Source organism: Myodes glareolus, chromosome 14 (assembly GCF_982192425.1).
Source record: "Myodes glareolus chromosome 14, mMyoGla1.1, whole genome shotgun sequence".
NCBI lineage: Eukaryota > Metazoa > Chordata > Mammalia > Rodentia > Cricetidae > Myodes > Myodes glareolus.
The window spans coordinates 46,731,343-46,758,894 of record NC_142039.1 but is presented as its reverse complement, the minus strand read 5'-3'; the positions used below and the strand labels follow the sequence as shown (position 1 = coordinate 46,758,894).

The 27,552-nt window shown below is 40.7% G+C and overlaps 1 protein-coding gene across 2 annotated transcripts in view; it reads left to right on the top strand.

The window, feature by feature from the left end:
- Cdkal1 (CDKAL1 threonylcarbamoyladenosine tRNA methylthiotransferase) overlaps positions 1–27,552 on the top strand; it is a 525,008-nt gene that overhangs the window by 124,563 nt on the left and 372,893 nt on the right. For both annotated transcript variants that reach the window (XM_048428030.3, XM_085699329.2), the window contains one exon: positions 20,320–20,416. In XM_048428030.3, the coding sequence (XP_048283987.3) occupies positions 20,320–20,416 (97 nt within the window). The remainder of the gene's footprint in view (positions 1–20,319; positions 20,417–27,552) is intronic.

The window sequence follows — 27,552 nt, the reverse complement described above, 5'->3', positions numbered from 1 at the left end:
CTCTGCCGAAAGTCATTTGAGGACTCCTGGGCCAACCATCTCCTACTTATTTCCTGTTTTCAAACTTTGGTGAGAATGCTGTTGAGATATCAGGACACTGGAAGCACCTTTCTCCTCACTGCCTTTATTTCAGCTTTGCAACATTTTACTTTTATTTACTCAAACCAAAGCACTCACTTAGTTTGGCCTTCCAACTTTATGGAGGAGGAAATGGAATACCATCGAATATGTAACTGCCCTCGGCTCCATTTGTGTTCATGTGTATGGTTTCTCTGTCTGTTATGCAAAGTCATAAATAATCCAGGAGCCCAGCATCTGTCCCACCTGCTGCTGTCTTTATGATGCGGAGAGTTGAGTCACATGAGTAATTGTGCTACTTGTATAAAGAACTTGGAAGACAGTTTCACTTGTGTAAGTCCTGGCTGCATGTCATAAACATGAAAAGTTTGAGCCATCTGTTACTTAAAAAAATTACACTGGTATACCACCTGGTGTTTGACTAGGCCTCGGGATTTGTTCCAGGTACAGCACTGCTTCACTGAACAAATACTGAGGTAAGGGTGGGTAAGGCTTGGCAGTTACCTCTTGGACTTGGGAGGGGCCCTTTTCACTGAGCCCTGAGCAGACTTATTTTTATCATTGATGTTTCCTATTGTGGTTTGCCTGCCATTAAAGACAGTTTTGTCTTAATATTGAAAACGGGATACCAGGGGTTACCTAACACAAAGCAACCCCATACAATTGTAGAGATAATGTCATGTCACCATGACTGAATTTGGAGCAGAGGATGACCACCTGCTAAGATTTTGTTCCTTGGCAGTCTGGTGAGTGGCACTGTGCTGTGGTTGCTTCCTTGGTTATGTGACTATTGAGATCCATTTTTGTTATTGCAAACCATTAATCTTGTAGCACAGAACTATGAAATATTTGGCTACTGGGTGTTTGAATTAAGGAAATAAATCCCCTTTAAAGTTGTTGGTCCACAGCCAAAGAATACTTTTATCATTGTTAATATGGCATCCTAGTCTTTCCATTTTATCTATAGCTAGCTTGTTCTTATTTCTTGCATTGAAAAGAAATCTGGGTAATGGTTGGCAATATGGTAACCTGTTACCATCAATCTCGTGTCTGCTTACCTACTATCATGGTGGCAAGATATGTGGCTCAGTGCGTACCCTTGAATGGGTTGGAGCATGCTAGAGGTATTTTAAAAACGCACTAATGATGGTCCCAAGGAGTAAAGATGGAGATGTATGTGGTGGTCACCATAACAAGGCCATGTCACTGTGTTCTTCAGCCAAGGAGAAGCAAACATTTCTCATGTATTTAAGGGTGATTCTTAGAGTTGGCATTCCTTATCTGTAGGTTTAGCAGGTGGTGACTCAGCATTGAAAAAGAAAACCAGGGGATGAATTACATGTGTACCGAGCAAGTACCAAATTAGTCATAACTTTCTACAATATAGTTTACAACTATGCACCGGACTGAGCCCCCCAAGGTCCAAATGAGGAGCAGAAGGACGAAAAAAATGAAAAAGGAAATAAGGACTGCGAGGGATGCGATCACCCACTGATACAAGGGGACGGATCTAATGAGAGTTTACCAAGGCCAGTTGGACTGGGATTGAACGAGGATGCAATCCAACCAGATTCTCTGAATATGGCCGGATTCTCTGAATGTGGCTGGCCCGGAGTCTTTCTGAAAAGCCATTGACAATGACACTGGGACTTGTTTCCTCTGCATATACTGGATTTTGCAGATCCAGTCTGTCTGGACACTCACCTTCCTGGACCTGGAGGGAGTGGGGAGGAACTTGAACTTCCCACAGGGCAGGAAACCCTGACTGCTCTTAGGGATGGAGAGGGAGGAGGAGAGGGAGTGGGGGGAGTGGGAGGGTGTTGGGAGGAGGGGTGGAAATGGAAACTTTTATAATTTAATAAAATTACTTTTAAAAAAAACAACTATGAACACAGCATTGCCGTTGGCTTCTTAAAGTAATCTTGAGTTGACTTAAACTAGAGGATGTGCGTGGGTTAAATGCAAACAATACATGTTATTATATGAAGAATTTGAGCATCTCAGAATTTTGGTATTATTAGAGGGTTGACCCCAGGGCCCTTGACTTGCTAGGAAAGTTCTCTACCATCAGGCCCTACCCCTGGCCTAACTGTATTCTTAAAAACATAGATACTCAGTACGTATGTGGAACCTGAGTAACTATTTTTTTTTTTTCAAGACAGGGTTTCTCTGTAGCTTTGGAGCCTGTGCTGGAACTAGCCCTGTAGGCCAAGCTGGCCTTGAACTCACAGAAATCCTCCTGCCTCTGCCTCCCAAGTGCTGGAATTAAAGGCGTGCACCACCACCACCACCTGGCACATAACTTATTTTTTTTTTAAATCTTAAGGTTTATGCCACATCTGTTTTTAAAATGTACATTCTAAAAAAACTGTGGGCCCAGTCTTAGCCACATAGTGGTATTACCCCATTACCCTATAACCTAAACTCTGAGACCATTTACTATGTAGAATATTATAAGAATAACTTAAAATTTAAAATTGCAGTTGCCTACTGTTCTATCTCAAATGGTTAAACTAAAGGGCACTCCATTCTCTGGTGCTTCTCTCGAAGGCCTTACCGTTTACCTCCAAGTAGCAGTGCAGTGGCTGTTCACTTCCTTCTGAAACATGGAGAACCATGGAGCTGCCTTCACTTGTGTGGCCATGCACCTTGTCAGAGCTTTCCATACTGTTGAAAGATTGCACATTGGAACTTTGGTTGGTGCTAATTTTTAATTTTTGGGTTTATCACTTTACAAAGTTTTTTTTTTTTCCTTTGCAAAGTCTCCTATGTTTCCCAAGTCTTTATTTATGTGCTGTAGCAATGGTGCCTGCATTTCTGACATTGCTGTGAGAAACTTCTGCGAGCTCAGAAGACAGGCTGACAGGATTTGGAGAATCCGTCCTCTGTGGAAGACTCTGCAGAGTGAGCTGTTGCTTCAGCCCCAGAGAGTGCCTGGCTCTCTATGATTAGAAAATAAGGACTGGGAACTTTGATCTTTGGCTGGTGTTTTCTTTAGAAAGGTGTTGGAAGATCTCAGGATCAAGATAATTGATACAGCATCCCATTGTCCCTAACAGGGCAAACAGAAACAGATGCTGTTTAACCTCCCTATTTTTTTTAATTAAAAAATATTTTTAAGTAATTTTTAAGATTTGAGCATAGGGTGTGTGCCTCTATATGTTGATTTTGTACATTTCTTCTCCCTGTCATGTTTCTGTACTCTTGGCCTAACCTCTGCTTCTTTCTCTCTCAGCTTTTCTGTACTTGTTCTGAGCCTTTTCTCCACTGGAGTGGGAGAATTCTCTAGATTGTTGTGTTTATAACCCTTTTGTTGATGTTCAGATCCCGATCATGTGAGACCTTGTTTGTGCCCTTCATGAAGATGTTGCTTACTTGTTAGTTTTGCCCCTCTTGCTGTCTAAGCTTCCAGGGCAAGTATTTTGTCTTGCTTAAATTGTAGTCCTGAGAGCCAGGAAGTGTGTGCTGGGCACTAACCAGTCATTTCAAAGGATATAGAAATGCCTTTTGTTTTTCCGACAGCTCACCTGTCATGTGTTGTTGGGGGAAGTCTTGGCATTCTTTACTCTGCAGATGATTGGCACTTTGAGGAAAGTCCTTTTACAGGATTATTTTTGGAAAGCTATAGGTTTGTAGTCTCTTTCAGTTCTAGTACTGTTGTCCAGTACGCCTTCAAGTTGCAAAACCCTCAACCAGAAGTGACTTCAGTGGAAAGAAAGTGAAGGCGCTGCACAAGTGGAGGTCTCTGGAGCTCCAGAGAGGGGCATCTGTGCTCTCGTCAGTTACCCAGGTTCTTCCCTTTCTCTTACTCCTTTCTCGTCTGATTGGGGAAGAGGCTGACCCATCTTTCCATGAAGAACCGAACAATAGTCTCTTCATGTATCATTAATACAGATTCTACGTTTACACCTTGGCAAAGTGGGTGAACTGTAGGGATTGGCTTGAGTTGATCCTCTGTAGTGAGATGAAGGTGAGGACTGACTGCACACTCAGGAAAATCCCGTCCTAATTAACCTTTATAGACGAACTTCTAAAGACTTGATTTCCTGAGCTCCAAGATGAGATTGCCCAGACTGATTGGCTTGATCAAGAGGAAACTGTTGGATGAAATCAGCACTATACGATAATTACTCCATTAAGGAAATTATAGCATTTAAAATAAAAATGCAAGTTCTGTCTTTCTAAATTTAATAAATATGATACTTTGCATTGCTTTTATAAAACAGAAAGTGGATTCATTAAGAACCAGTTGGAACTATGACTCCCTCTTAAGTGTGTTTGAACTGATAGCAATTGGTGTGTTTGAATTACTCAGATAAAATAGAATCTTGTTGACTTGAAGAATGGAAGAGATAGCTAGGTAGTGGAGCTCATTTCAAAAAATCAAAAGTCAATATTTAGGCCAGTATGCATCTGTCAGCCTAACCTACTAAAAGGTTTTGGTTTCCTTGAACACAATAATGGATTATTTTTTGTTTGGCCAAGTAGTCCCAGTACATATTTAATAGGCAACTTAGAAGCAGTCTGATATTAGGGAAAGCACTGACTTAGGAATTGGACTCCAAATACCACTTTTGATTCTGACTCTAAGTATCTGTGATTTCTGGTAAAACAGCCATCCTCTGTGGAGCCCTCCCTCCATTTTCTGTAAAGGCATTCCCCTCAGTGTTCTAAAAACACAGCCTGTTTGATGATAACTACTCCTTTCCTGGGCACTGACTGACATACTGAGCAACTGGCTGCTGCTGCTGCTACTGGTGGTGCTTGGTGGTGGTGTGCTATAAAAAGTGAATCAAGATTGTGAGATAGAAAGGCATTTTGCTCTTAGTGCATGTGGGAAGTATGGGAAATAGCTTGCTGTTTTGAAACATGCATGTCAGTTCACGAGACAGGGAGTATTTGTAGGCATAAGCACATCACATTTCCCTTGTGTGTCTGGCTCCTCATTAGTCAAATCTGAGCTTCTAATGACACCTGGCATCTGGAATGGCACCAGACTAATAAGTGTGCAAACAGACAGAAGCGTGGAGTCCCTGGTTCACCTGCAACACAGTCAGAGGAGATCTGGAGTTAGAGAGCTGAGCCTGGGTTGGAATCTAACGCAGGTGGTTGAGAAGGAAGCCTGGTGGTATACTGGTCAAGTGGAGGTGGACATGGATTCAGGTTCATCCCAACCATAAATGTATTTTTATGAAAGGAAGCTGTTTTGACTTGAATGGCTTTGACCGTATATGCCAGGAGAATCAACCAAAAGCAGAAGTTTAAAGGCTTTGTGTTTATTTATTAAAAAATGTATATATATGTGGTGGCATAACACACATGTGGATTTCAAAGGGCAACTCTGAGGTGTCTGTTCTTTTCTTCAGCCACATGAGTTTTGGGTAGTACTTTAGGTCTTTAGGTTTGGCTGTTAGGGCCTTTACCTCAGAGCCATCTTGTCTGTCCCATAAAAATTTTGTGGTCTCATATAACAAGAAGTCTGGAGATGGGAAGTTGTGTGTCAGTTAATTCTATGGGTTGACGTTTTCTGCAGCACAGGGATCTTCTATCTTGAGATTCTATCCTCAGTTCATTGCTTCTGCGGCAGCAATATTGATGTCTTAGGAACATTTTCATATGTTGTATACAGAGGTAATTACAACCAGTCAAGATGCTCCTCCACTCTTGTTCACTAAGTAGGGAGGAAAGCTGTTCCCCAAAGTCGCACTGTACTTCATAACCAGTTAGGCCACAGACTCAAACCTAAGTGATAGCCACTAACAAGGAGAACAATGATGCCATATTGACCTAGACTATTTTTTACCCATCATTGGATTTTGAGGTGTGTGTCTATTCATTTAAACATTGTCTGACCCATTAGTTCTAGCCTCTTTTTGGCTATCTTGATTTCAGCCCGTTTCTAATAATCTGTATGTTACCATGAGGTCATGGCTTACTGGGAAAGATTCAGCATGTCTGACCTGGCAGCTTCATGGTGGGCAACTCTCGGTCTCTGCCTCCTTTCTCCCAGCATTCTGTTCTGTCTACTCCGCCTATATAAGCTGCTGTCCTATCAAGAGGCCAAGGCAGTTTCTTTATTTAACCAATGAAATCAAAACAAAAGACCCTCCTACATCACACCTGCCCATTGGTGACACCATACACCATGGGCTGGGTCCACCCACATCAAATATTTAATCAAGAAAATGCCCGCAGTCTTACCTACAGACAATATGTTGGTGACATTTTTATTTTCAATTGAGGTTTCTCTTTCCAGTTCACTCTAGCTTGTGTCATGTTGATAAAACCCTGTTAGCACGGGGTGAACTGAGTTGATTGGCAAGAGTAGGCACACCATAGCACTTAACTAACCAAGGGGGTTTTGAGAACAGTGTGCACTCACAGAAGCATAGATGGGAAAAGCACAAAAGCCGGAGTCATGGGCAGAGAAGTCTTTCTAAAACAAAGTTCGTCTCACATATTGCCTGCATAGTCAAATCAGGTGTGGTCATAGAGGATATACAGAAAAGTCTTTGCTCCTATTGTGTGGAGATGGAACTGAGGGTTTCAGCCTCGGTGGCTGGTTCCTCTGTCTGCTAAACTACTTTGCATGAATTTTTTTTAACATATAAAATGTCTTGTCATAAATCATTATTATCATGTTTTTGAGAGACTGTATCTCAGTCTTTTCTAGCTTAGTTTGGATCTCACTGTGTAGCCTCAAAACTCTCAGTAGTTCTCCAGTTTCTCAGCTTCCTAAAAGCTGGCAATACAGGCAAGCGCTACCATGCTCAGACAGAAATTACTGTGAGATGAGAGTGTATGGGGAATTCAGAGCGCTTTTGTGTTTGAGTTTGTATACAGCTCAAATGTAAGCGAAAAGCAAACTTTGCCTTCTGCCTTCCCAGGTTATTTGGCTAAGTGAGCATCAGTGATACTATTCTCTTCATTGTTCCTACACCACATCATATTTGCTTTTTTAATAAAATTATACTCTTTGAAAGTTATGTGTAATGGTAAAGAAAATTATAGGTTAGTATTGAATTTTTTAAAAAGAATGTTTTGATTTTCATAGATTCTGTCTTCTGAACATTTTCCCCAGGTTGTTGTAGTGTCTGCCCTCCCTTCCTTCCTTCCTTCCTTCCTTCCTTCCTTCCTTCCTTCCTTCCTTCCTTCCTTCTTTCCTTCCCTCCTTCCTCTCTTTTTTGGTAACAAACAGAAGTTTAAAAGAAACGTCATACTGACAAAAGTGTAAGTGTTTCAGAGTGTATCATGTTGCTGGAGTATTTTAAATATCATTTTAGTATTCTAAAACTATCCCCCCCCAAAAAAAAAACAAAGAGGAGGGAAGCTGAGGATATATAGAGAGCTTGCCTTGCATAGGCAAAGCCTTCAGTTCCTAGCAACACCTAAAACTAGGCGTGATAGTTTAGCCCTATACTCTCAGAACCTAGGAGATGGAGGCTGGGCGATCAACAGTCTCTTCTGCATAGATTTCAAGTCCAGCCTGCATTGGATGAGACTATACTTTGAAAAGACACAAAATGAAATGCCTGAGAAGGTAGGCGTCTAGGTGTGTTCTGTAGGCAGTCAACCAATCAACTAGCCAGCCAAATTAGGCTTTAAGTGCAGGGCTGGTGGAGTCCCAGGTGGTTTATTTCATTCAGTCCAGTCAGGCTGAATCCTCTGAGGGAGAGACTGTTGAGCAGAGAGCAGCGCACTGAGAAGCCAGACCCCTGAGGGGATCTAGGTAGTGAGGCTTTGAGGTTATCCTGCTGGTGGCCAAATAGTACAAGGAAGAAAGTCTTTGAATGTTGTAGGGAGAGGGCCCCTTGTTTGTCCCAGCCTCCCGGCTAGTTTACAACAGAAATAACCACACAGAAATTGTATTAATTAAATACTGCTTGGCCCATTACCTGTAGCCTTTTATTGGCTAACTCTCACATCTTGATTTAACCCATTTCTCTATTCATCTGTGTATCACCAGGTGGCAGTGGCCTACCGGGAAACAGTCGGCATGTCTGTCTGTGACGGATCCACGGTGTCTCTCTCCTGACTCCGCTTTCTTCCTCCCAGAATTCAGTTGGGTCTTCTCCGCCTACCTAAGTTCTGCCTTATCAGGCCAAAGCAGTTTCTTTATTCATTAACCAATGAAAACAGCACACAAACAGAAGGACCTCCTATACCATTTGACCAACACCATATGAATTCTGTTTTAAAGCTTCAGACAATGGTCTTTGCTGGTGACTTTAACTTGGAATTTGAAAGAGAGAGAGAGAGAGGGAGAGCAGAGCAATCCAGGGCAGGTCCTTTTTTGGTTTTTAGTTAGTTTTGTTTTTGGTATGCGTAGGGGTGCGTGGTAGTTGAGTGTCTGTTTGTTTGTTTCCATGTGGAGTAGTATGGGCATGGGAACAATAAGTCAGGATCTGTCTGGAGCATGCTGACTTGAGATGTTTACTCCATACCTGATGGGGGGAGGGAGAGAGCTAGGTAATGAGAATGTGTGTGTGTGTGTGTGTGTGTGTGTGTGTGTCTGTCTGTCTGTCTGTCTGTCTGTGTCTTTGTCCCTGTGTGTGTACCCCTTGCTGACCCTAAACACATTATCTTCTGCCTCCAACTCTTAAATACTGTGATTTTGTTTTGTATTTTTAAGATGTTGTATGTGCATCTATACACTTTTGGGTGTGATCTATTACAGAGTAAAAAATTGCTAGGTAGAAGAAAAGTGGATAATTACAACAGTGTTTGCTGGAAGGGTTGGCATGTACTGTGTACCAGAAGCGTCTCAGCTTGAGAGGAATAAGGACAGTAGATCTATTTGTGGGGTGCACATTGGATGTGGCCTGTGTGTGCTGATTGCCAGGCAAGCACTCTCCGTGCTGAGCCATAGAAGAATTAGTATTTTGATGTAGAACAGTACGTTATATTCTGGTGTGCTGAATATAATTTGTTTTTGCATTAAAATAAGCTGGAAAGTCATTTACTGAGACCCCGAGGTAGGAGAGGCTGTGTTAGATATAAAATGTTTTAATTTTTTTTTTTTTAGAGGTAGTGCCTCAGAAATGTTACTTCCAGCAATATATGCCTAAATTGATTTTTGTAGGAGTCAGGAGACCTTGGTTTCACTGAACCTCACGCGGCAGATATTAGAAGTCCTCTAACTTTTCGTTTTTGCTGGGGAAATGTGAAATCCTGAAGTCTGGTGTATTTGTGGACATCTTGTTTCTCTTAGTTGCCTGCACCCTGGAAGTCCATGGATTTAGTTCTCTGTCTCTTCCACCTGGAGCTTCTGCATTGCAGCTCTGTTTAGCAGTGTTCCCGGCAGCGTGTAATCTCGCGTTTGGGAAGCTGACTTGGGTGTTCTTGTTCAGAGTTTAAAGTGAGTGCCCATCGCTTTGTGTCAGCTAGAGATTCCCTCCAAATTCCCATTTGTGGCGTTTTCTGGAAGCTTTTACAGAAATCTTACTACTAATCTAATACTGCAGTTTTTGGAATAGAAAATCTAATAATTTCACTCATTCCTACAGCGTTTCTTTTTAATCTTTCTTGACTTTGGTTGTAATTACTGCCTCTTAAGGCAAGTGTTTCCTATTACAGTTGTTGATTTTTCATGCCAGTGGACGCCTCAGGCTTTAGCAGCTTTCATTGAACATGTGGGAAATCTGGGACTCGGCGAGATCTGCCTTCCTCTCAGTTTGCCACAGAGGCAGAATCTGAACTGATCTCTTGAGACTTAGTTTAGAACATACTTCTGGAACTGTGTTGTCCCAGTTAGCAAAGACTGGAGACTGATAACTCACAGAGAAGAGAGCTATAGTCTGGCCCATAGTCTAGGATGGTGACTGGGCTCCCAACTGTGACAAAGAAGGTTGTAGTAAGGGCACTGGGCAGTACAGAGGAACCATGTCTTTCAAAGGCATGTTTCCATTGAGTTAAAGACTGTTCACACTCTCCAAGCTGACAGCTTGTACTAGTAGCACCTCCCTGAGAACCATGGCTTGATCATGTGGGCCTGCGGGAGACAGACTACATTCAAACTGTAAGTGTACCCTGCCCCTCAAAGCTTCAAGCTTAGTTTTCAGCAAAGGAGTAGTGACGGCGCCCACACACTGGCAGCAGACCCGGCACAGGAGTGTTCTGACACTTTTCCTGCTCTTGATTTTCTTGTCTTCTTAGCAGTATAGCTTTGAATTCATTGCCACCAAAATGTAGAAAGCAAACCGGTTATTTAATGATGTCTGAAATCCCTTTAATCATAATTCTTAATTAGTTGGTTTGAAAAAAAATGCCACTTTATTTTCTTCTGAGATGGTCAGAAAACCAAATACAGTATTTTTCTCCCCTAAAGCGTTCATCAGGTTCTTCCAGTTAACTGTGACATCCTGTTTATATGCCATGGGTTACAAACCACTTTATGTGGGTTCTGAGATACATAGGAAGATTCAAAGGCATAGGAACAGCCACCACAGTTTTTGTTCTCTTCCCCTTTTTGCTGGGAAATTTCTGGTTGTTTATTTTTAATTAAAATATTAGTTTATTTTTAATGTTTGTATTGTTAAATAAAATATCTTAAAGTCACACAGAAATCTTTAGGTCAGCAAATGAAGTGGGGCCCCTCTGTAACTACCACTGGAGAGCTGTAACATCTCTTGTTACTTTGAATCAGCTTTCCTGCTTTCCCCAGTTGGCTAAGTTGCTTTCCTATTGCTGTGATAAGACACTGTGACTAAGGCGAATTATAGAAGAAAGAATTTATTGGGGTTCCCAGTTTCAGAAGGTGAGTCCATGGCCATCATAGTGGAGAGTACGGCAGCAGACATGGCACCTTATATCTCTATTCTCAAGTAAGAGGTAGTGTGTGTGTGTGTGTGTGTGTGTGTGTGTGTGTGTGTGTGTGTGTGTGATGGGGACTGACTAGGAATGGTATGTGTTTTGAAACTGTGTTCTTCCCTAATGACACACCTTGTCCAACAATGCCACACTTCTTAATCCTTCACAAAAAGTTACTTCAACTAGAAGCCAGGGGTTCAAATATATGAACCTCTGGGGGCCATTCTCATTCAGATCACAGCGTGGTAGAAGTCACAGCTTGCTCCATCTACTAGTGACCGTAGTTCTGATGGATCAGGGATCAGTTTTGGGGATTCCTTATGATTTTTCTCTCGTTTGTCATTAGATAATAAAATAAAAATCATAATGATTTTTTTAAAAAAAACCTTTAATCTGTAGCTTGCATTTCTCTTTCTAGGTTTCCCCATGTTTTCCTTTCCTTATAATGTATCTGCCAAAGATAAATTTTGTCTTTGACTGTTAGCTTCCTATGGGCCAAGTTTTCTCTGAGGATGGGCCTCCTTGAAGGGTGGAAGAGTTACTGATGTTTTAGGTGTGGTTTTCAGCCCTCTTGCACGTTTTATTAATGGGTGAGTCTCTTCTACTTCCCATTGAGGAGGTAAAGCTCACAGGCCCATATGTAAGAACTTACACTGGTAATTTCGTGGTCTCAGCTTGTGAGGAATTCACGGGGGGCGGTAGGGCTGGCTGCTGTGAGATTAGGGACGCTCATGTCAGCTTGTGCTCATTCTCAGCCACAGAGGTCTGCCTTCTCAGTTCCCGTCACCCGGGTTATGGTTTTTCTTCTTTAGGGTCATGTTTTCAAAGGCTTCACCCAAACAGGCCCATGCTTTGGGCTGTTCCTAGTCCACCATTTCCATCAGAGCCGTAAGTTTGCTGTCACGTGCTTTTCCCTTCTCTGTTGAGTTCTTGCGACACACTGAGCTATGAGCTTCTATTTCTTTGGTTTTCTCAGCCTCTGAGGACTCAGATTGTAGTGTTCAGGTTTACCTTTTAAAATCATTTTGAAAGAGATTAAATTTATGCCCACTTATTTTTTTTTAAATGAGACTTTGATATAAACATAGTTTGTTTCAGTTTTGGCTTACTCTATGATAATAATTTTCATATGACCATTCTTAGTGGAATTCTGTCATCTCATACAGACTTTGTTATTTTTGTTTTTAGCTTCAAATGAAAACTTCTAAAAAATAATTTGTATTACAATACAGGTATAATTTTATTTATGAGTGAAATACAAATAATATGTAGGTTTTTGCTTTTTACTTTAGTGCTGAAATTAGTTAACATTAGCTCAGTGCAGTGCTGACTGTTTCTACTCTCGTCATTCATGTTTATGAAGATGTGAGAATGCATTCATATATATGCTTGAACACTGTAGGATATAGTAAATGGCTATTGTTGTTCTCAGAACAATCCACAGGATGAAATGGAGCTATTACTCTCAATATGGATGTCAACTCACCCTAACATTAAAAAATCACCCCAAGATTGGTACATGTCTGTGATCTCCACACATAGGTGGCTGAGACAAGAGGCTTGCTCTGAGTTCAAGGTTAGCCTGTACTGCATAGTGAATACTAAGTTTTTTTTAACATCTCATAGTAAGACCCTCACTCAGCCAGAACAAAACAAAATATTTTCTATAGGCAAATGAGTAATTATTGTAAGATTGTATAGCAAAATCTTTATCTTTATCCTTAGTATATATATTTATAGCTTTGAGACATCAATGCATCTTATCTCAAGCCAATTTAATTCTAACCAGTAGTATATGCTGGGTGTTACATGCCTTATGCATGTTAGGCAAACATTCTACCACTGATAGATTTTCCTAGCTTGATTTGGGATTCCCTTCTGAATGTTGTGATTACCATTAATAAATAAGGAAAACTGCTTTGAGCCTATAGCAGGACAAAACAGAACTAGGTGGAGAAAGCTAAACTAAATGCTTGGAGAAAGAAGGTGGAGTCAGGAGACACCACGTAGCATCCATAGGGAAAAGACGCTTGCTGCTGGTTAAAATCTTGCCAGTATGCCATGAGCCTTGTGGTAAAATATAAAATAATAGAAATGGGTTAATTTAATATGTAAGAGCTTGCTAGGAATATGCTATAGTGATTGGCCAAGCAGTGATTTAATTAATTCCATTTCTGTGTGGTTATTTTGGGAGTCTGGGTGGCCGGAAAATGAACAAGCAGCCTCATGCAACAATAGCCCAGTATATAAAACCCTTTTAAAAATTTTATTTAATTGTTCGAGAATTTCATAAAATGTAGTTTGATCATATTCACCCTCTCTTCCCAATCCCCCAGCTTGGTGTGGTCTTAAATTTAGTAATCCATAGGCTCCACTTTGTGCTGTCCGTACACTTTTGAGTGTGGGGCCACCCCACATGCCTCACACTTTTTACTTAGTGATTAATCAGCGGGTGTTGGTTGATTAGCTCAGAGTTTCCCACTTGCTGCAGTGCTGTGTATCATTTTTCGTGGATATATGTAGACATTTTATTGCACCTTTCCCTAGGGAGATAACAACAGTGAACCAAATCGAGGCACATATTGAGTATGTGCTTTTCCAAAGTTAATTGGCACAGCCCCAACTCCCCTTCTGTACGATTCTGCTGAGCTTTACGTTCTTCTGCATAATGGACGGTGGTAATAATGAGGAAACCTGGCTTCAGTTATACATTACAGCATAATTTGGTTTGTTTAAGTCCTTGGTAAATGGCGAGTGCTGCTCTCATGGTTGCTTTAGTTGATAATTTGAATTGATGCTGGTGTGAGTTCGTCCATGAGCTGGCACTGAAATAGAAAAACTGACAATTTAACCCCCCGAAGTGGATGCTGTTTTACTCATTTATGTGTCAAGAGAGCATTTTTGCACAGAGTAGTGTGGTTTTTCTGTCTCTGAAACCTCTGTGTTTGCTGGGTTTGGAAGTGAATAGTGGCTTCCAGCTTTAGTCTGCTCCAGGTATACTGACCACTGCTATTTTAAGAGGATCTGCCCCCAGTTAAAAAGTTGCTCTTAATTACATGGTGTTACAATGAATACCACCTACTCTAAGGTCAAATTAGTTCTTCCTGGCTTCTGTATTATGTTTTTGATGTTAAGCTCTGAGTGTTACTGTTGTTTTTAGAGAAGGAGAAATGGAACAAAAAGAGAGAGTTGCAGGTGGCTTAAATACTAAGAATGCAGTAACTTTTATAGATTTGATTTTTGTTTATTTGATTTAAGGATTCATCGTAAAATTCAGTTATAGATTAATGACACTGCATGTGTGTGTAATTGAATGTAATATGTATTTCATTTCATTGGACTGTCTGTATTTTTACATTTATTTATTATTGTGTTTGTATACATGTTCATGTACATGCCTGCTTGTGTGTGTTTGTGCATGTACACATGTGGAGGTCAGAGAGGACAACTTTTGAGTCAGTTCTTGTCTTCGCCCTTTGTTGTGAGGCAGGGTCTCTCCTGTTTCTTGTCACTGTACTGTGCACTCCTACTTAATGGCTTTCAAACTTTCCGCTCACGTCACTTCCCTCAGCTTCCTCCCTCCATAGGAGTATTGGAATTATAGATGCAACCACTGACTGTATCAAGTGTCTTACATGGATTCCAGGGACTTGAACCCAGATTTTAGGTTCGTGAGGCAAGTGCTGTTCCATGCTGAGCCGTCTGCTCAGCCCTCATGCCGTCATCATTTTCACAGTTGCAGCAAGTGCAGTGAAGTTACATGGAATCAAGGCTTTTTATTCTTTAATGTGAGTAATTCACAGACTATATGGAGCTATGCCACCGTTTTGTGTGTTACTTTCATTCTGGGATTTGTTTGGCCACACCCTCGTAGTGTCAGAGCTTATATCCAGATAAACTCTAAGGAAATGACAGCGTGGATGTAGCAGGTTTGAGTATTTTGCTTGTCTGCCCAGAGTGCCTTCTCTGCTTGTTCTTATTACAGGCATTGTGCTCTGTCTGCTGGGTATACTGCAGACTGCTCACCATCCTGCAACATTTTTTTCTTCTCACAAAGCATAAGGTACACAATTATGTTTCAATTTTGTCAATTACAATAGCATTCCGTATTGGGATGATGCAATTATATTCCAGTTACTTGGAAATTAAGTATCCACACACATCTCTGAACATATCTGCTTGGATCATTATTTTTGTTTTATAAATTTTAGAGTAGCTTTTAATTTTATGTTAAGCTGTTGGGAGCTCGTGGCTTAGCTGTTCGGATTGTGACAACAGTCTTGTAGGTTCACAGCGGCATTCATGCCAAGTGTTTCTTCACAACTGCTTTCAGGATAGGGAAGGCATTATGGTTACTGAGCTGCACCAAAATCATAACTCCATTGTGGTTTTCTCCTATTTGCTTAATGTGTTTCTGTATTTCACATGGCTGTATACCTGTCCATGAACTTATAAGATATGAGTCCCCTCATGAAGCTTCTGAAGAAAAGAGTCTTCCCCGTAGAGTGGAGAGGTGTGCTTGCTTTATACAGAAACACATTGCATGGCCCTCTTTCTGTTGCTGTCATGGTGAAGAGTCTACATTTAAAAGTGTAAAACCTAGCTATATCGAGGGAGATTTTTTTTAATGGACAGAAAATTTTGGCTAGATCGCACATCTCTATGAATATGTTTGTGTTACTACCAATAAATTTAGAACATGTATGAGAAATAAGAGAAATAAATACAGAGAATCCCTTGGCTTGCCACTTGTAGAGAAAGAACTGTGTTTTCTGGCACACATCTGTGAGTTTAGTGTTCTCAAGTAGATCTTTAGTTTGTTCACTAGATTTGGGTGAGTAGAACAGTCAGATACTGAACTGATGTTCTACCTGGACGGTGTTTGGTCTCACAGCTTTGTATGTGCCCGTGTGTTCTAGAGTAGAAAAGCTTTTTCAGTGTTTGTGATTGTGTTCTGAAATGAAGGTCTTAGGGGGCAGGCGATCTCAACTGACGTCATTGCATCTTTTTGAAGCTTAGTTTTCTTGTCTGTAAAATAAAGGAGCGGTACTCTGTCATCATTAGGTATCTTCGTGCTGCTGTGCATTTTAAGATTCTATACAAACTCTTTCTTATGTTTGATATTCAGAAGAGGAGGTAGCTACTTTATTTTTATTTTCTGTGTCACTCAAGTTAATGGTCTATGCAGGTGCATGCCACTAGTCTTATTTAGAAATATGTTTCAAGAATATATGAACCAATATATTAAATTAACTTTATATTCATTAAATTTTTAATTAGCATTCCAGTGCCACCTGAAAGGAAGACATGGTAATTCATACTATTTTAAACTTTAAGTTATTATTCTTAGCAGCATTCATATTTTAAAGGATAAAAGCTTTTTAAAAATATCTGTTAGGTACATATGAAAAGAGAAGTAATTTCACATTGTATTGATGCGAGCAAAGCTTATTAAAGCAGAAGAACAGACTGTAGGAAGGTAATGTTTAGACCTGGAACTTTCTGAGAATATGCATTCAGGATTTTGTCTCATCTGCTATTTTGGTCACATGTAAAGTGTAGCATCAACATTCCTTGGCTGGACCGAGGTTTGGTTCAGATTGTTCTTCTAGTCTGCTCTGCTGGTTTGAAGCCAAAATCAAGAACATCTTGGAGAAGTTCTTAAGAAGTTACTAGGTCAGGCCTTTCTGAGCCTTCACTCCTAATCTGGTTTTCTTCTTGCTCTTTTACGAACCACCTGTTCTGTCTCGAGATGTGGCTACCACTGCCTTCCTGCTCCCTTTTCTCTCATTGTCCCTGTTCTGGCAACTGTCTGCATCTTTCTTTGCCGTTGTTTCTGTCTCTTTCTTCTCACATTTGCTAATAAAAGTTTCTCCAGGAAGCCTTTTTCTTTCTGCACATTGCAAGTCTCGTTATGTCACCTGCTCTTTATTCTGCCACTGGGAGTTGTATGCGTGGTGCCAAGTTGCTCATGGTTTTTTATGTATCATCTCTTATTGTCTCTTGCATTGCAGACATGAGTCTTCCTTGTTTCTATGTTCCCTTAAAATCTTTTCATTTTATTATGATGATAAAGGATTTCATAGAAATGAAATAGGCATTTTTCATTTTTTTCAGGTTTTTAAAATCTATTTTATGAGACTGAGTGTTTCACTTGCATGTATATATGTGCACCATGTACATATTGGCGCTCAAGGTATTGGATCTTCTGGAACTGAACTCACAAATGATTGTGAGCCTCCATATGGGTGCTGGAAATTGAACTCAGGTCCTCTGTAAGAGCAACAACTGCTCCAAACTGCTGAGCCATCTCTCTAGCCCAGGCATTGTTTTGGGGGGCATAATGATTGGTAATGTTTTGGATACTTGGCTGCTATTCTGCATTGCATAGAGAAGGTTCTTAAAAAGAACAATGTTAACTGTCACGTAGAGTTTGATAATGAAAATGGAAAGATGTTTTCACTTGATCAGGAGTTTTACATTCACTGTAAAATGTATTTGTTTGCAGTGACGTGTTTATCCATAAGTTGTAAGGAGCTGGCAGAGAAGGGTTACTAGTCCCTGGGATGTACGGTGGGACAGCCAAACTTGTATCTTTAACAAAATTTTTTGAGTAAGTGGATTTAGGATTCCAAGTTGGAAAAATTTATCTAAAGACTGAAGTTACTTAATCAGAACATTTAAAAAAGGGCTCTTAAAGTAATAAATTTATAGGTACTACAGCCAATCAAAATGCAGAGTGAGATGTGGAACTCAGTCCCAAGGAATACATCTATCTACAAAACACTCCCTCATCTAAGGTTCATGGAACATTGTAGAAGAGGGGATAGAAAGATTGTAAGAGCCAGAGAACCAGGAAGTTTGCTGTGAAGTATTGTCTCCTAGCAACACCAGAAGCTATACCCATAAATACTTTCCTTATGACCACCTAAAGATGAACTGAGGAAGGACGATGCTAATGGACATGCCTCAGTCTTACACAAGAATACACACAAGTGAATAAAGCTAGGAGTGGACGGTGAGGCCTCCACAGGGAGGAGCATGCCAGTTGTTGTCCACTGCCAAATGATCAGCCCTGAAAGCTTTTCTACAAGTAACTCTGTATGGAATCAACAGGTTGTGGTTAGGACTATATATGTATATTCAGATACATATATACATACAATAGCTTTTAATAAAAAAAGGCTATGAATTTAAGGAGAATTGGGTGTGGTATATGGTAGGGTTTGGACAGAAAAAACAGAAAGAAGGAATATTGTAATTAAATTAAAATCTCAAAAAATAAACAAATTAGTAAGTTTATACTCAGTCATTTAACCCTTCTTATACTTTGTAGAAGTTCTGTGTTCATTTTTATCACAAGGGCCTACTGCTACTAGCCTCGGTTGTTTGTTGGTTTGTTTTCCCTCCAATTGTGAACCCATGTCCTGAAAAAGTTGTCAGAAGACCACAGCAGATACATGCTGGGTGTGGAGACAAGTCACTTCTTTACATATAGTCTAAAGTCAAGTCCAGAGGCTGGGATGCCAGTACCTTAGCTTTCTCAGTTACTAGGTAACAAGGGGCTCAATTTGGTGCATAAAATAAGGCACCCAACAATGCAGTAGTAAGAACAGCAACAACTTTTAAATTAATTCTCTTGTAAACGAGTTGAAGACGTGCATATTTAATTTTAAAATGAGCAAAAGATATAGTTTCCTAAATCTGGGAGGCTTAGACCCTTGAGTTTGTTCACTGCTCTTAATAGCATAAAATCAGTGTTGCTGAGAGCACTGAATGAATGAGTGATGTTCACGTACAGATATGCCCATTTACTCTTCTGTAATGAAATGCTTTGTAAAAAGCAGATATGCATTTGAACCAGCGTTTCTACTTAAAACTTATATATGCTCGTCAGCTTTTATTGATGGGAAAAAAACACTACAGGATGTCATTTTATAGGAAGAAAACTTATTTTGATTTCAGGCTGCCAATGGTCTCTGGGCAGTAACCCAGAACGTCGCGGTGGAGCAAAACTGCTCCCATCTTGGCAGCCATAAAGTGGGAGAGAGGAAACTGGAAGCAGTGGGGGAGGGATCCAGGGACAAGGCACTCTTCTCAAGGAAGAACTTTCAAGGGCTTATTTCCTTCGGTGTTTCCTGCTTCCTAGACTTCTGTCACTTCCATATAGCCAATCAATCTAATTATGAAGTCATTAATGGATTAACCCATTGATGAGGTCAGACTTCATGAACTTATCTTTCTCATAGAATTTCAAACTCCAGAACTTGTCGCATGGGGGAGCAAGCTTTTAACTCATCATCACCCTTTGGGGGTCATTTCAGATCCAAATTGAAATTTTATTCTATGTAATGTAGATTTCACATCAAGGTTTATGTATTTTGGAAATACTTTTTCAAATATTCAAGATTCTACATAAATAAAATATGTATATAATATACACATTGTGTATATCTGCGGATGTATACATCACCCAGTCATGCTTGCTGTGTGAAGGATGACAGCAAACACAAGAGACCAGTGACTGGCAGTTGTCTAGGGAGAAATGAGCAGGGAGTTCAGAAATTTCCAGGATATGAAATATTTTACCTTCTATTATTCTCTCTTGTTGGAATTATTTTGAAGTGTATTTTATATTAACCAAAGTCTAAGAAAGAATATGTGAAGTTTTACATACATTTTAATTAATATTGTAAACTTGCAGTTTGTTTGAAGGCTTAGCTTGTCTTTCTCATGTAGCTAGAAGTAGTCTCTGTCCTGCTGATCTGCTGGACTGGTTTTTCTCCACCTTCCTGTTCCCGAAGCCACTTATGAAATAACTATTCTGAGGCTTTTATTAATTTAATCAAAGAATTAATAGATATTCTTTGATCTATTATTAGCTCAGGCTTCTTATTAACTAACTTTTACATCTTGAATCAACCCATTTCTATTATTTTATATTTTTCCATGAGGTTCATTTCTTACTCCTTGGTGACTGCTGGCCTCTTCCTGACCCTGCCTTTTTTTCACCCTGCACTCAGTTTAGTTTTCCCACCTAGCTATATTCTCCCCTACCATAGGCCAAAGCAGTTTCTTTACTAACCAATGTTAATACAACATATTCACAGCATCAAGAGGGAAATCCAATGTCAATCTGGAAAAGAGATTTTTGCAAATGGTACATATGAGCGTTGCAAATTCTATATAATTGCTTTGTTTGGTAATATGAGCATAATGGAAGACATTAATAGACACATGCATTAGTGGTATGAGAAATAGGCATACAGTATGTAAGTTTAAATGATGCATGTTTTCTTTAGTCCATTGCCAGAAAACCCTGGTTCATGTTAGATGGTCTTGGCAATTGGAGCACGTAGGTGCACTTGCGTCACTTTCTAAGGCTGTGTCAGTGAGCACTAGAATTCACAAAGATTCTCTTTACTGTTACAGAAAAGCTCAAGAGGAAAATAAGAAAATTGTCCTAGCTGGCTGTGTTCCCCAAGCCCAACCTCGTCAGGACTACCTCAAAGGATTGAGTATCATTGGGGTAAGTGTAGACTTGATGGGTAACTAGAACATGATGTCATTAACTCTTTCTAGTTTACTTATGACTCTTTTAACCAAACTAACTTTGTCCTGTATGTCTGACTTTTCGCTTCAACATGCACATGCGTGTGTGCATGCACACATACATACACAATACACCCTATGTTGTTTTAGGTTTTTTCACTGAGAAACTAGCACTATAAAAAAACCCCACACTATGAGGTTTATGGCTTGTCTTCATCTTGACCTTCATAAGTGATCTGTTCTTCAACCCTGTTACTGCTCTCCAAATCATAGCAAATTTCCCACCTTCTTGAGCTTCCTGCTCATCCTCCCCAGTACCTAATGTGTGTCTTTAGAAAGCTCTGTTGTGTTATCCTCCCCTCTGGGTGTTAGCTTCAGTGTAGCCCGCCTTGCACAGCTCCCTACTGCTGCCTCCTCCTTGAGGATCCCATCTCCGCTGCTTTCGCCGACTGTGGATTTATCCGTGAGTCTGTCTCAGCACAGAGTTAGCTTTTGAAATGTGATTGTACACTTAAACGATTTTATTTTTGTACAAAACCCCTGGCTCCAATTTAATTATTCATACCAGGATAACATTTTTATCCCTTTAACAATTGTGTGTTTCTCTACTCTGCACATATAAGTGTACCCATTAAATGTTTATTGACTGATTTGACCAAAATTTTTCCTTCTGTAGTTTTGTTCTTTTGCTTAACTGTTGGACAGTTTGTTCCGAGAAGTTCAGAGACTTGTCTGTTTGCCTTAGTTAACAAAATGACCTAGTGCAAAATTTCTTAAACTGTGGGGTTGTGACCCCATAGGCAAATGAATGGGGTAAGGACGGTCATGAAAACTTTGGCAAGTGCGAAACATTTCTGAATGCCCACCAACTATAAATAAGTTGAAGTCACGATGTAGCTAATCTGCAGTGTTCTGGCAGTGCTTGCCCGTGTTACATCATGTGACTTCACTCTAGCCTTGCTTCTGAACAAATCTTTGTACTTTGTACCGAGCATGCTGTCAGGCCCCGCAGTGCCAGTGAACACCTCTACCTGAACTGCCTCAGCTCAGGCTCCAGACGGAGTTCTGTGAACTACAGTGCTTTTACTCTACGTCCAGTACTTTCTGAGCCTCAGAAAAGTAATGGCTGAATCACAGCAAACAAAGTTGTTTATCGTTCTCCTACTGTAATTCTTCAGCATCTATCAAATCAGTTTATCTTTGGATTGTGTTGTTTTAGACAAGAAACCCTTCTAGCTTATTAGTATTTTATTTCATTTTAAATAAACATTAAAATTATATGCTAATGAAATATTTTAAAATTTCTGTATTATTTATTGTCAGCAAATGTTTGATTTACATACTTACTTTATAACGTATACTTCATCCTTGCATTCACCTAAAATGTTTTAGGCAGTCACAATGGGAAATGTTCAGGAAGCTTGCCCGAGAGTGTGGTTGGGTTCAGTCAGTATTTCTTTACCACACGGTGGCATTTTTCCTTCCCGTCATTTTGTTGAAGATCTGCTAAAGCAGCTCACCAGTGATCTTGAAAATAAGGGTTTATTTTATCTAAGGGCAAGTGAGGTGGCTCAGTAGACAAGGGTGCTTGCTGTCAATCCAAATATAAATGGGACAACTTTTCAATACTAGCGCACAACCAGAAACCAAGGAATTACTTAAATAATGTTGTTTTTATCATTTTACCCTTTGGCTTGCTGATCAGGCTGTTTAGGGAAAGATACCTTAGATGCATGCCAGAGGGGACATAGGTATATGGACTTCTTTTCTAGTACAACTGAAAGGTTGTCTTTGAGGTGTTCATCGGTTTTAACAACTGAGCTGCAAAGTGGACGGCTGACTTTCAATTGCTTGAGCCTGCCTGTTCCATACGACTATTTTACTTCAAGCTTCAGTTGAGCATTTAGTGTTTCAGCTGAGCACATCGTGACCACAGGTGGTTGGTACCTGACATAGTGGACCGGACAGCTGTGACGATCTCTGTGCTGCGGAAAGTTCTACTCTCCACAGTCGGGAGACGTGAGGACAGCATTTTTCATTTGCTTTAGGTGCCAGAATGTTGGTGTGTTTCCTCTCTACGTATTTAGTTCTGAATTCCAAGTCTTTTCTTAGAGCCGGGTAAAATATTTTTATGGGCTCTTTGAAAGCCCCTCATCAGAATGACTCATTAATGTTATTTATGAATTGTTGTTCGCCAACCCCCTTCCTCCTTGTTGAGAACATATGGAGTCGTAAGAGAACATGCTGCATAGTGTCCCACTCCCACCCTGTATATTTATAATCAAGTGCCCGAAGAGTACAAGATATTGCTTTACTTACTTTATTTGAATTATATGCTGTTGAATAAGCTTTTGTGTATCTGGGGCTGCAATTTATGGTGCTGAAAATAGATTTCCTCCTTTCCCAAAGAAAATGCAATCTATTGTGCACTCTTCAAGGGGACGTTGGGTCTGTTTCTGTCCATGGTGTTTTCTGTCCCCTCCTCCCTCCTGCACTGTTTTGGCCTAACTTCTCCCTTTCCTCTCTTAATGGCTGTTATTGTGATCTCTCCTTTTCTCTTCCTTTTCTCCACTTTATTCTCCCAACTCCTCATCACTGAAAATAGACTTAATAGTTTCCTCAAATTTCATTTTGAGCTTCTTTTCTGCTCCTTTGTAATTAAGGAAAAATAATCATTTTTAAATTCTGTTTAATATACACACTCTTTCCTGGTCCTTTGTCCCTTATGGATGCAAAGCCCGCTGATGTCTGCAGTCACACTGAATTCTGAGGTCCTCATTGTCTGGTAATCTGTGTGCTTTCCTAAGCTGTTGGCTTTTTTCTTTAGTGATCTTCACAGTAGAACATTTGGCTAATTTTTTGTTTATAGATGTAATTATTTTTTTGAAATAAAATTCATGTACCACACAGCACATCCAATCACAGCATGTAGTCCTGCGGTATTTTCAGATGTGTGACCATTATTACAAACACTGTCAGAGCACCTTTCACTCTTGGAAGAATCACAGGTTCCTTAGCACACCTTCTTATTTTTCCTTCGTGTCACCATAGGCAGTCCCTAACTTGCTCCCCTGTGATGTTTTCCGTCGTGGACTTTTCATCTACTGGGGTTGCACAGTATGAGGACCGCCCTGATTTCTCACAGTGTGTAATGATGCAGCATGTCTCATTGATCCTATCCCTTTTGTGACTTAATGTTTCATCATCAGTTGGTGGAAATTTGACTTCACACCCTTTGGCCATTGTCACAGGTTTTTGTGTGTATTGGTTTTCAGTTCTGTTGAGTAGATTTTGGACTTCTGGATTACATAACAACTGTGCTTAGCAGTTTGAGGAAATGTCAGGCTGTATTCCCAGCAGCAGCTGCAGCCTCCACCAGCAGGTGTGACTGCGTGTGTCACAGTCATCAAACAGGCGCCTGATGCTGGGACCCTCAGGCCTGTGGGGACTGGTGTTACAGCTCCCTGGTGGCTAATGAGAAAACGCTCAGGCCTAGGTGGCTTGAGACCCTTTGCTCTAAGGCTTGGCAACTATCTGGAGCTAGCTTACTAGTGGGGGCCAGAGCTCTTTTGCTCTCCCCAGCTCTCTGTCTGCCTTTAGTCTCAGCTCACTCCTCTTTCTTTACCTACCTCTCCTTTGTCATCCTTCATTCCCGCTCTCTCCTCTATTCGCTCAGGTTTTTACCATGGCCACTTTCTGGAATTTTTCAGCTCCCCTCCCACTGCTGGTTCTCCTGCTGCCACCAGGGTGGTAACCACCACCACTGCCTTTGTCCCCATTCCTGCTTTGGTGCTGCTTCAGCTGGCTTCTTGCTTCTTTACCACTCGCTCTACTGATGATAAAGATAAAAGTAGGCCAAGGACATGATGGGAGAGACATTGAATTAAGAGAGTGGCACAAATGGGAGTCTCCTGGCCACCATGAAGGCCAGGCTGCTGACAGCAAGGGTAGTTGTACAGTCACGGCACAGACGTTCTCACAGATTAAGGTCTGTGTTGTACCAATCGAAGACCTTCTGCCGGGCTAGCAGGGGAATTCTAGGTGAGAATGGTTGCTAGATTTCGATTTTGTGATAAGAAGTTTGGTGGGAGCTGGTTGAAATAGTCATGTCTGGGACTTTGCCTCTTCTGTAGCTGGAGCTGTGCTTTGGTAGCAAGCAGGTGTGGTTGCTGTGCACTTCTTCAAGGTTCAGTGAAGTGTTCTGCATAGGGGACAGTCCAACTGGTTGCTTGGCTCCAGGCAACCAAGGTACCAGGCAAGATTCTCAAATGTCAGTTAGTGTCTAGACTTTCACTGCCTTATGTTAAAGGAAAAACAGACATTGGGCAGGTACTTTAATAAATGCCTAAAATTTTTAACATTAATTTAAAAGTAGTAAGAATTTGACAATGCTTAATTCCTGCTTCAGTGTCCCAGAGAGGTGGATCCTTCTAATCTGCCTCAAAAGCACCATTTCTTGCAAGGTTCTCACGGGCCTGTGGCTCTGTTTTCCTTATGAAGTTCATAGTTTAGCTTCTCATCTCTGTAACTGATGACCGCCACTTTACACTGCTCCCCTGCTTTCTTATTTTATTTATGTGCTTAAGGACCAATGTTGGACTCTGTCCGAAACTTTCTATTTCTAAGCATGTAAAAAAACACTCTTGTTCTGACACCGTCACCAATTTATTTCATATTTTTCTCATTTTATTTGCTATCTGCTGCTCTCAAATGATACCTTGGTTATTCATCCGTATACAGCACCCAATTTGGCCGTGTCCTCTGCTTCTTACGTATGTCCAAGTCCCAGACGATCTGCGTCACTGTGTATGTTGTGACTTGCACTTTCTCCTGTGTCAGACTCCAGTGGGAATCCCCTGCATGCTGTTTCAGCACTGTGTTTCTATGAGCAGATGCCGGTCCTCTCTTCTCTTCACAGGTACTGAGTAGCTGAGCCCACACGGATTCAAACCTGTTTTTCCTTCTCTCCACCCCTCCTCCCTCCTTTCCCCTGTATTCTTCTGTCTTCCAGTGCATAGCCAGCTATTTTCTTCCATCTCCTTCTGTTCCTAGTCACCAATCCCTCCACACAGTGTTTGTTCCACTGTGGTATTTGTTCGACACTTGGTGCATGCCCATGACTGAGAGATGGAGTGAACAAACCTTGGTTCTGTCAGTTTGCCTTGAGAAAACCTAATCTACTTGCAAAATTTCTGTCAGAAATTCTCTCTAATTTCAACTAAGGATTTTTATGTATCCCTCATCCCTTATTCTCTGTCCATCTCTGTTTTTATCATCTTATCTTTCTTACTCTTAGCAGGTGACCTTGTTACCTTCTTGTATCTCATGTGCACTCGGTAGGAGGACCCGCTCTGCTTCCCCTGCTTCCTCCTTCCCTTCCCTCAGTGGGAGACTTTCCCTTTCTGTCTGTTTCCCATCTCTTCTCTTTCACCATCTTCCTCCCTGCCCCAATCCCTCCTGCTCTCTCTCCTCCTCCTTTCTGCTTTTTCTCAGATTTATGTCTGTATGCCTGTTCTCCAACAGAATGAATTTTATTGCAACATTTTCCCCACATCTATATAGCATACGTTGATCATTTAAATCCCTCTAGTACCCTCTTTCCTTAACCCTGTTCTGTTCTTCAATAGGCCCTGGTCTTTAAAAAGTCTCTTATTTTAGCTTTTTTGCTATCAGTCTTTTTTTTTTTAAATTATTTGTCCCCCTTTTAACATGTTTTTCCATACCATCTTCCTTCTCTTTGTAGTTAAACTATTAAGAAATAGTTACTCTTACCTAGACCCAATTATATAAATTATTATTATTGTATTACATTATCTCATTATCTTTCTGTTTTGTTTTTTTGTGACCTATTACCACTGTGCCCACATCTTTTCTTGGGTTTCCCATTTCTTTGGGTTTCTAAAGCATTCAGCATAGGCTGGATGTCTCTTGTTTTTTCTTCAGCTTTTCATTCCAGCACTTTGGAGGCAGTGGTAGGCAGATCTCTGTGAGTGTGAGGCTAGTCTTGTCTATCAGCTTAGACCAGCCAGAGTGACATAGTGAGATCCTTTCTGAGCATGGGGGCGGGTGGAGAGAGGGTTGTTATGGGTTGATTTAGCCTCATTTTACTCTTCAGTCTTGCTTTGCTTTATTTTCCTGAGCCTGCCCTTTGTGTGTGTGTGTGTGTGTGTGTGTGTGTGTGTGTGTGTGTGTGTGAGAGAGAGAGAGAGAGAGAGAGAGAGAGAGAGAGAGGAGAGCACTACTTGGAACACTTTTAGAAGATCCATCTTTAGCTGTTTTGCTTCTCTAACTTCTGAGATCATGACTTTATTTACTTTACTGTTGTCATTTCATTCTAAACTCCTCTGCGTTCACTCAGTTTTCTTAGTGGCTTTTCCTGTCTGTGTTGACAAGACACCTTTGGTATATCACTCCAGTGTATCACCTGTCTCTGTGCTCTGTGGCACTGGTACTCGGGGAATTCTTCCATAGTCACTTGTATGTCAAAAATGACTTTTACTATTGACCTTTGGTACCATGGGTCTGAATAAGCTACTTAGCACTAGGTACAAATTCACTGAAATAATTTTCAAAATCGATACTAAAGCACAAGATTTCCCATTTATCTCCTTAATATTAGCACATTCTGTTGTATAATCATCCATTTTATACCCTGTAACTTTCAGCTTTGCAGAAAGAGACATATTTTGATTAAAATTAAGTGTATGTTTTAGCCTGTGTTGAGATTAAGTGGATAACTATGGCCTGACTTTTTCTTGGGAGACAAGAGGAAATGTCTGCTCAACTAGTTAAGACCCTGACAATAGATCAAATATGCACTTCAACCCAATTGTAGCCTTAGTGTGCTATTACCTTATTTATAAAGCGGGGTGCTTCCTCACTGCAAACCCCACCGCAGTGTGTGGGACAACTCTAAAGCCACAACTTAAAGCGCCTCCCCCTCCTCCCTAGCAGCTGTTTACTGCATGAACTTTCTGATTCTTCTTCCTTTTCCTGAGTAATGTTTCAGCTCCCAGTGATGGTGATGCCACAGCAGAACTCTGTTCCTGGTTCACTGTGTCATAGTGTGTGATGGTGACCTTTGGAAAACACCCTTTACTGTTTCACAGGACA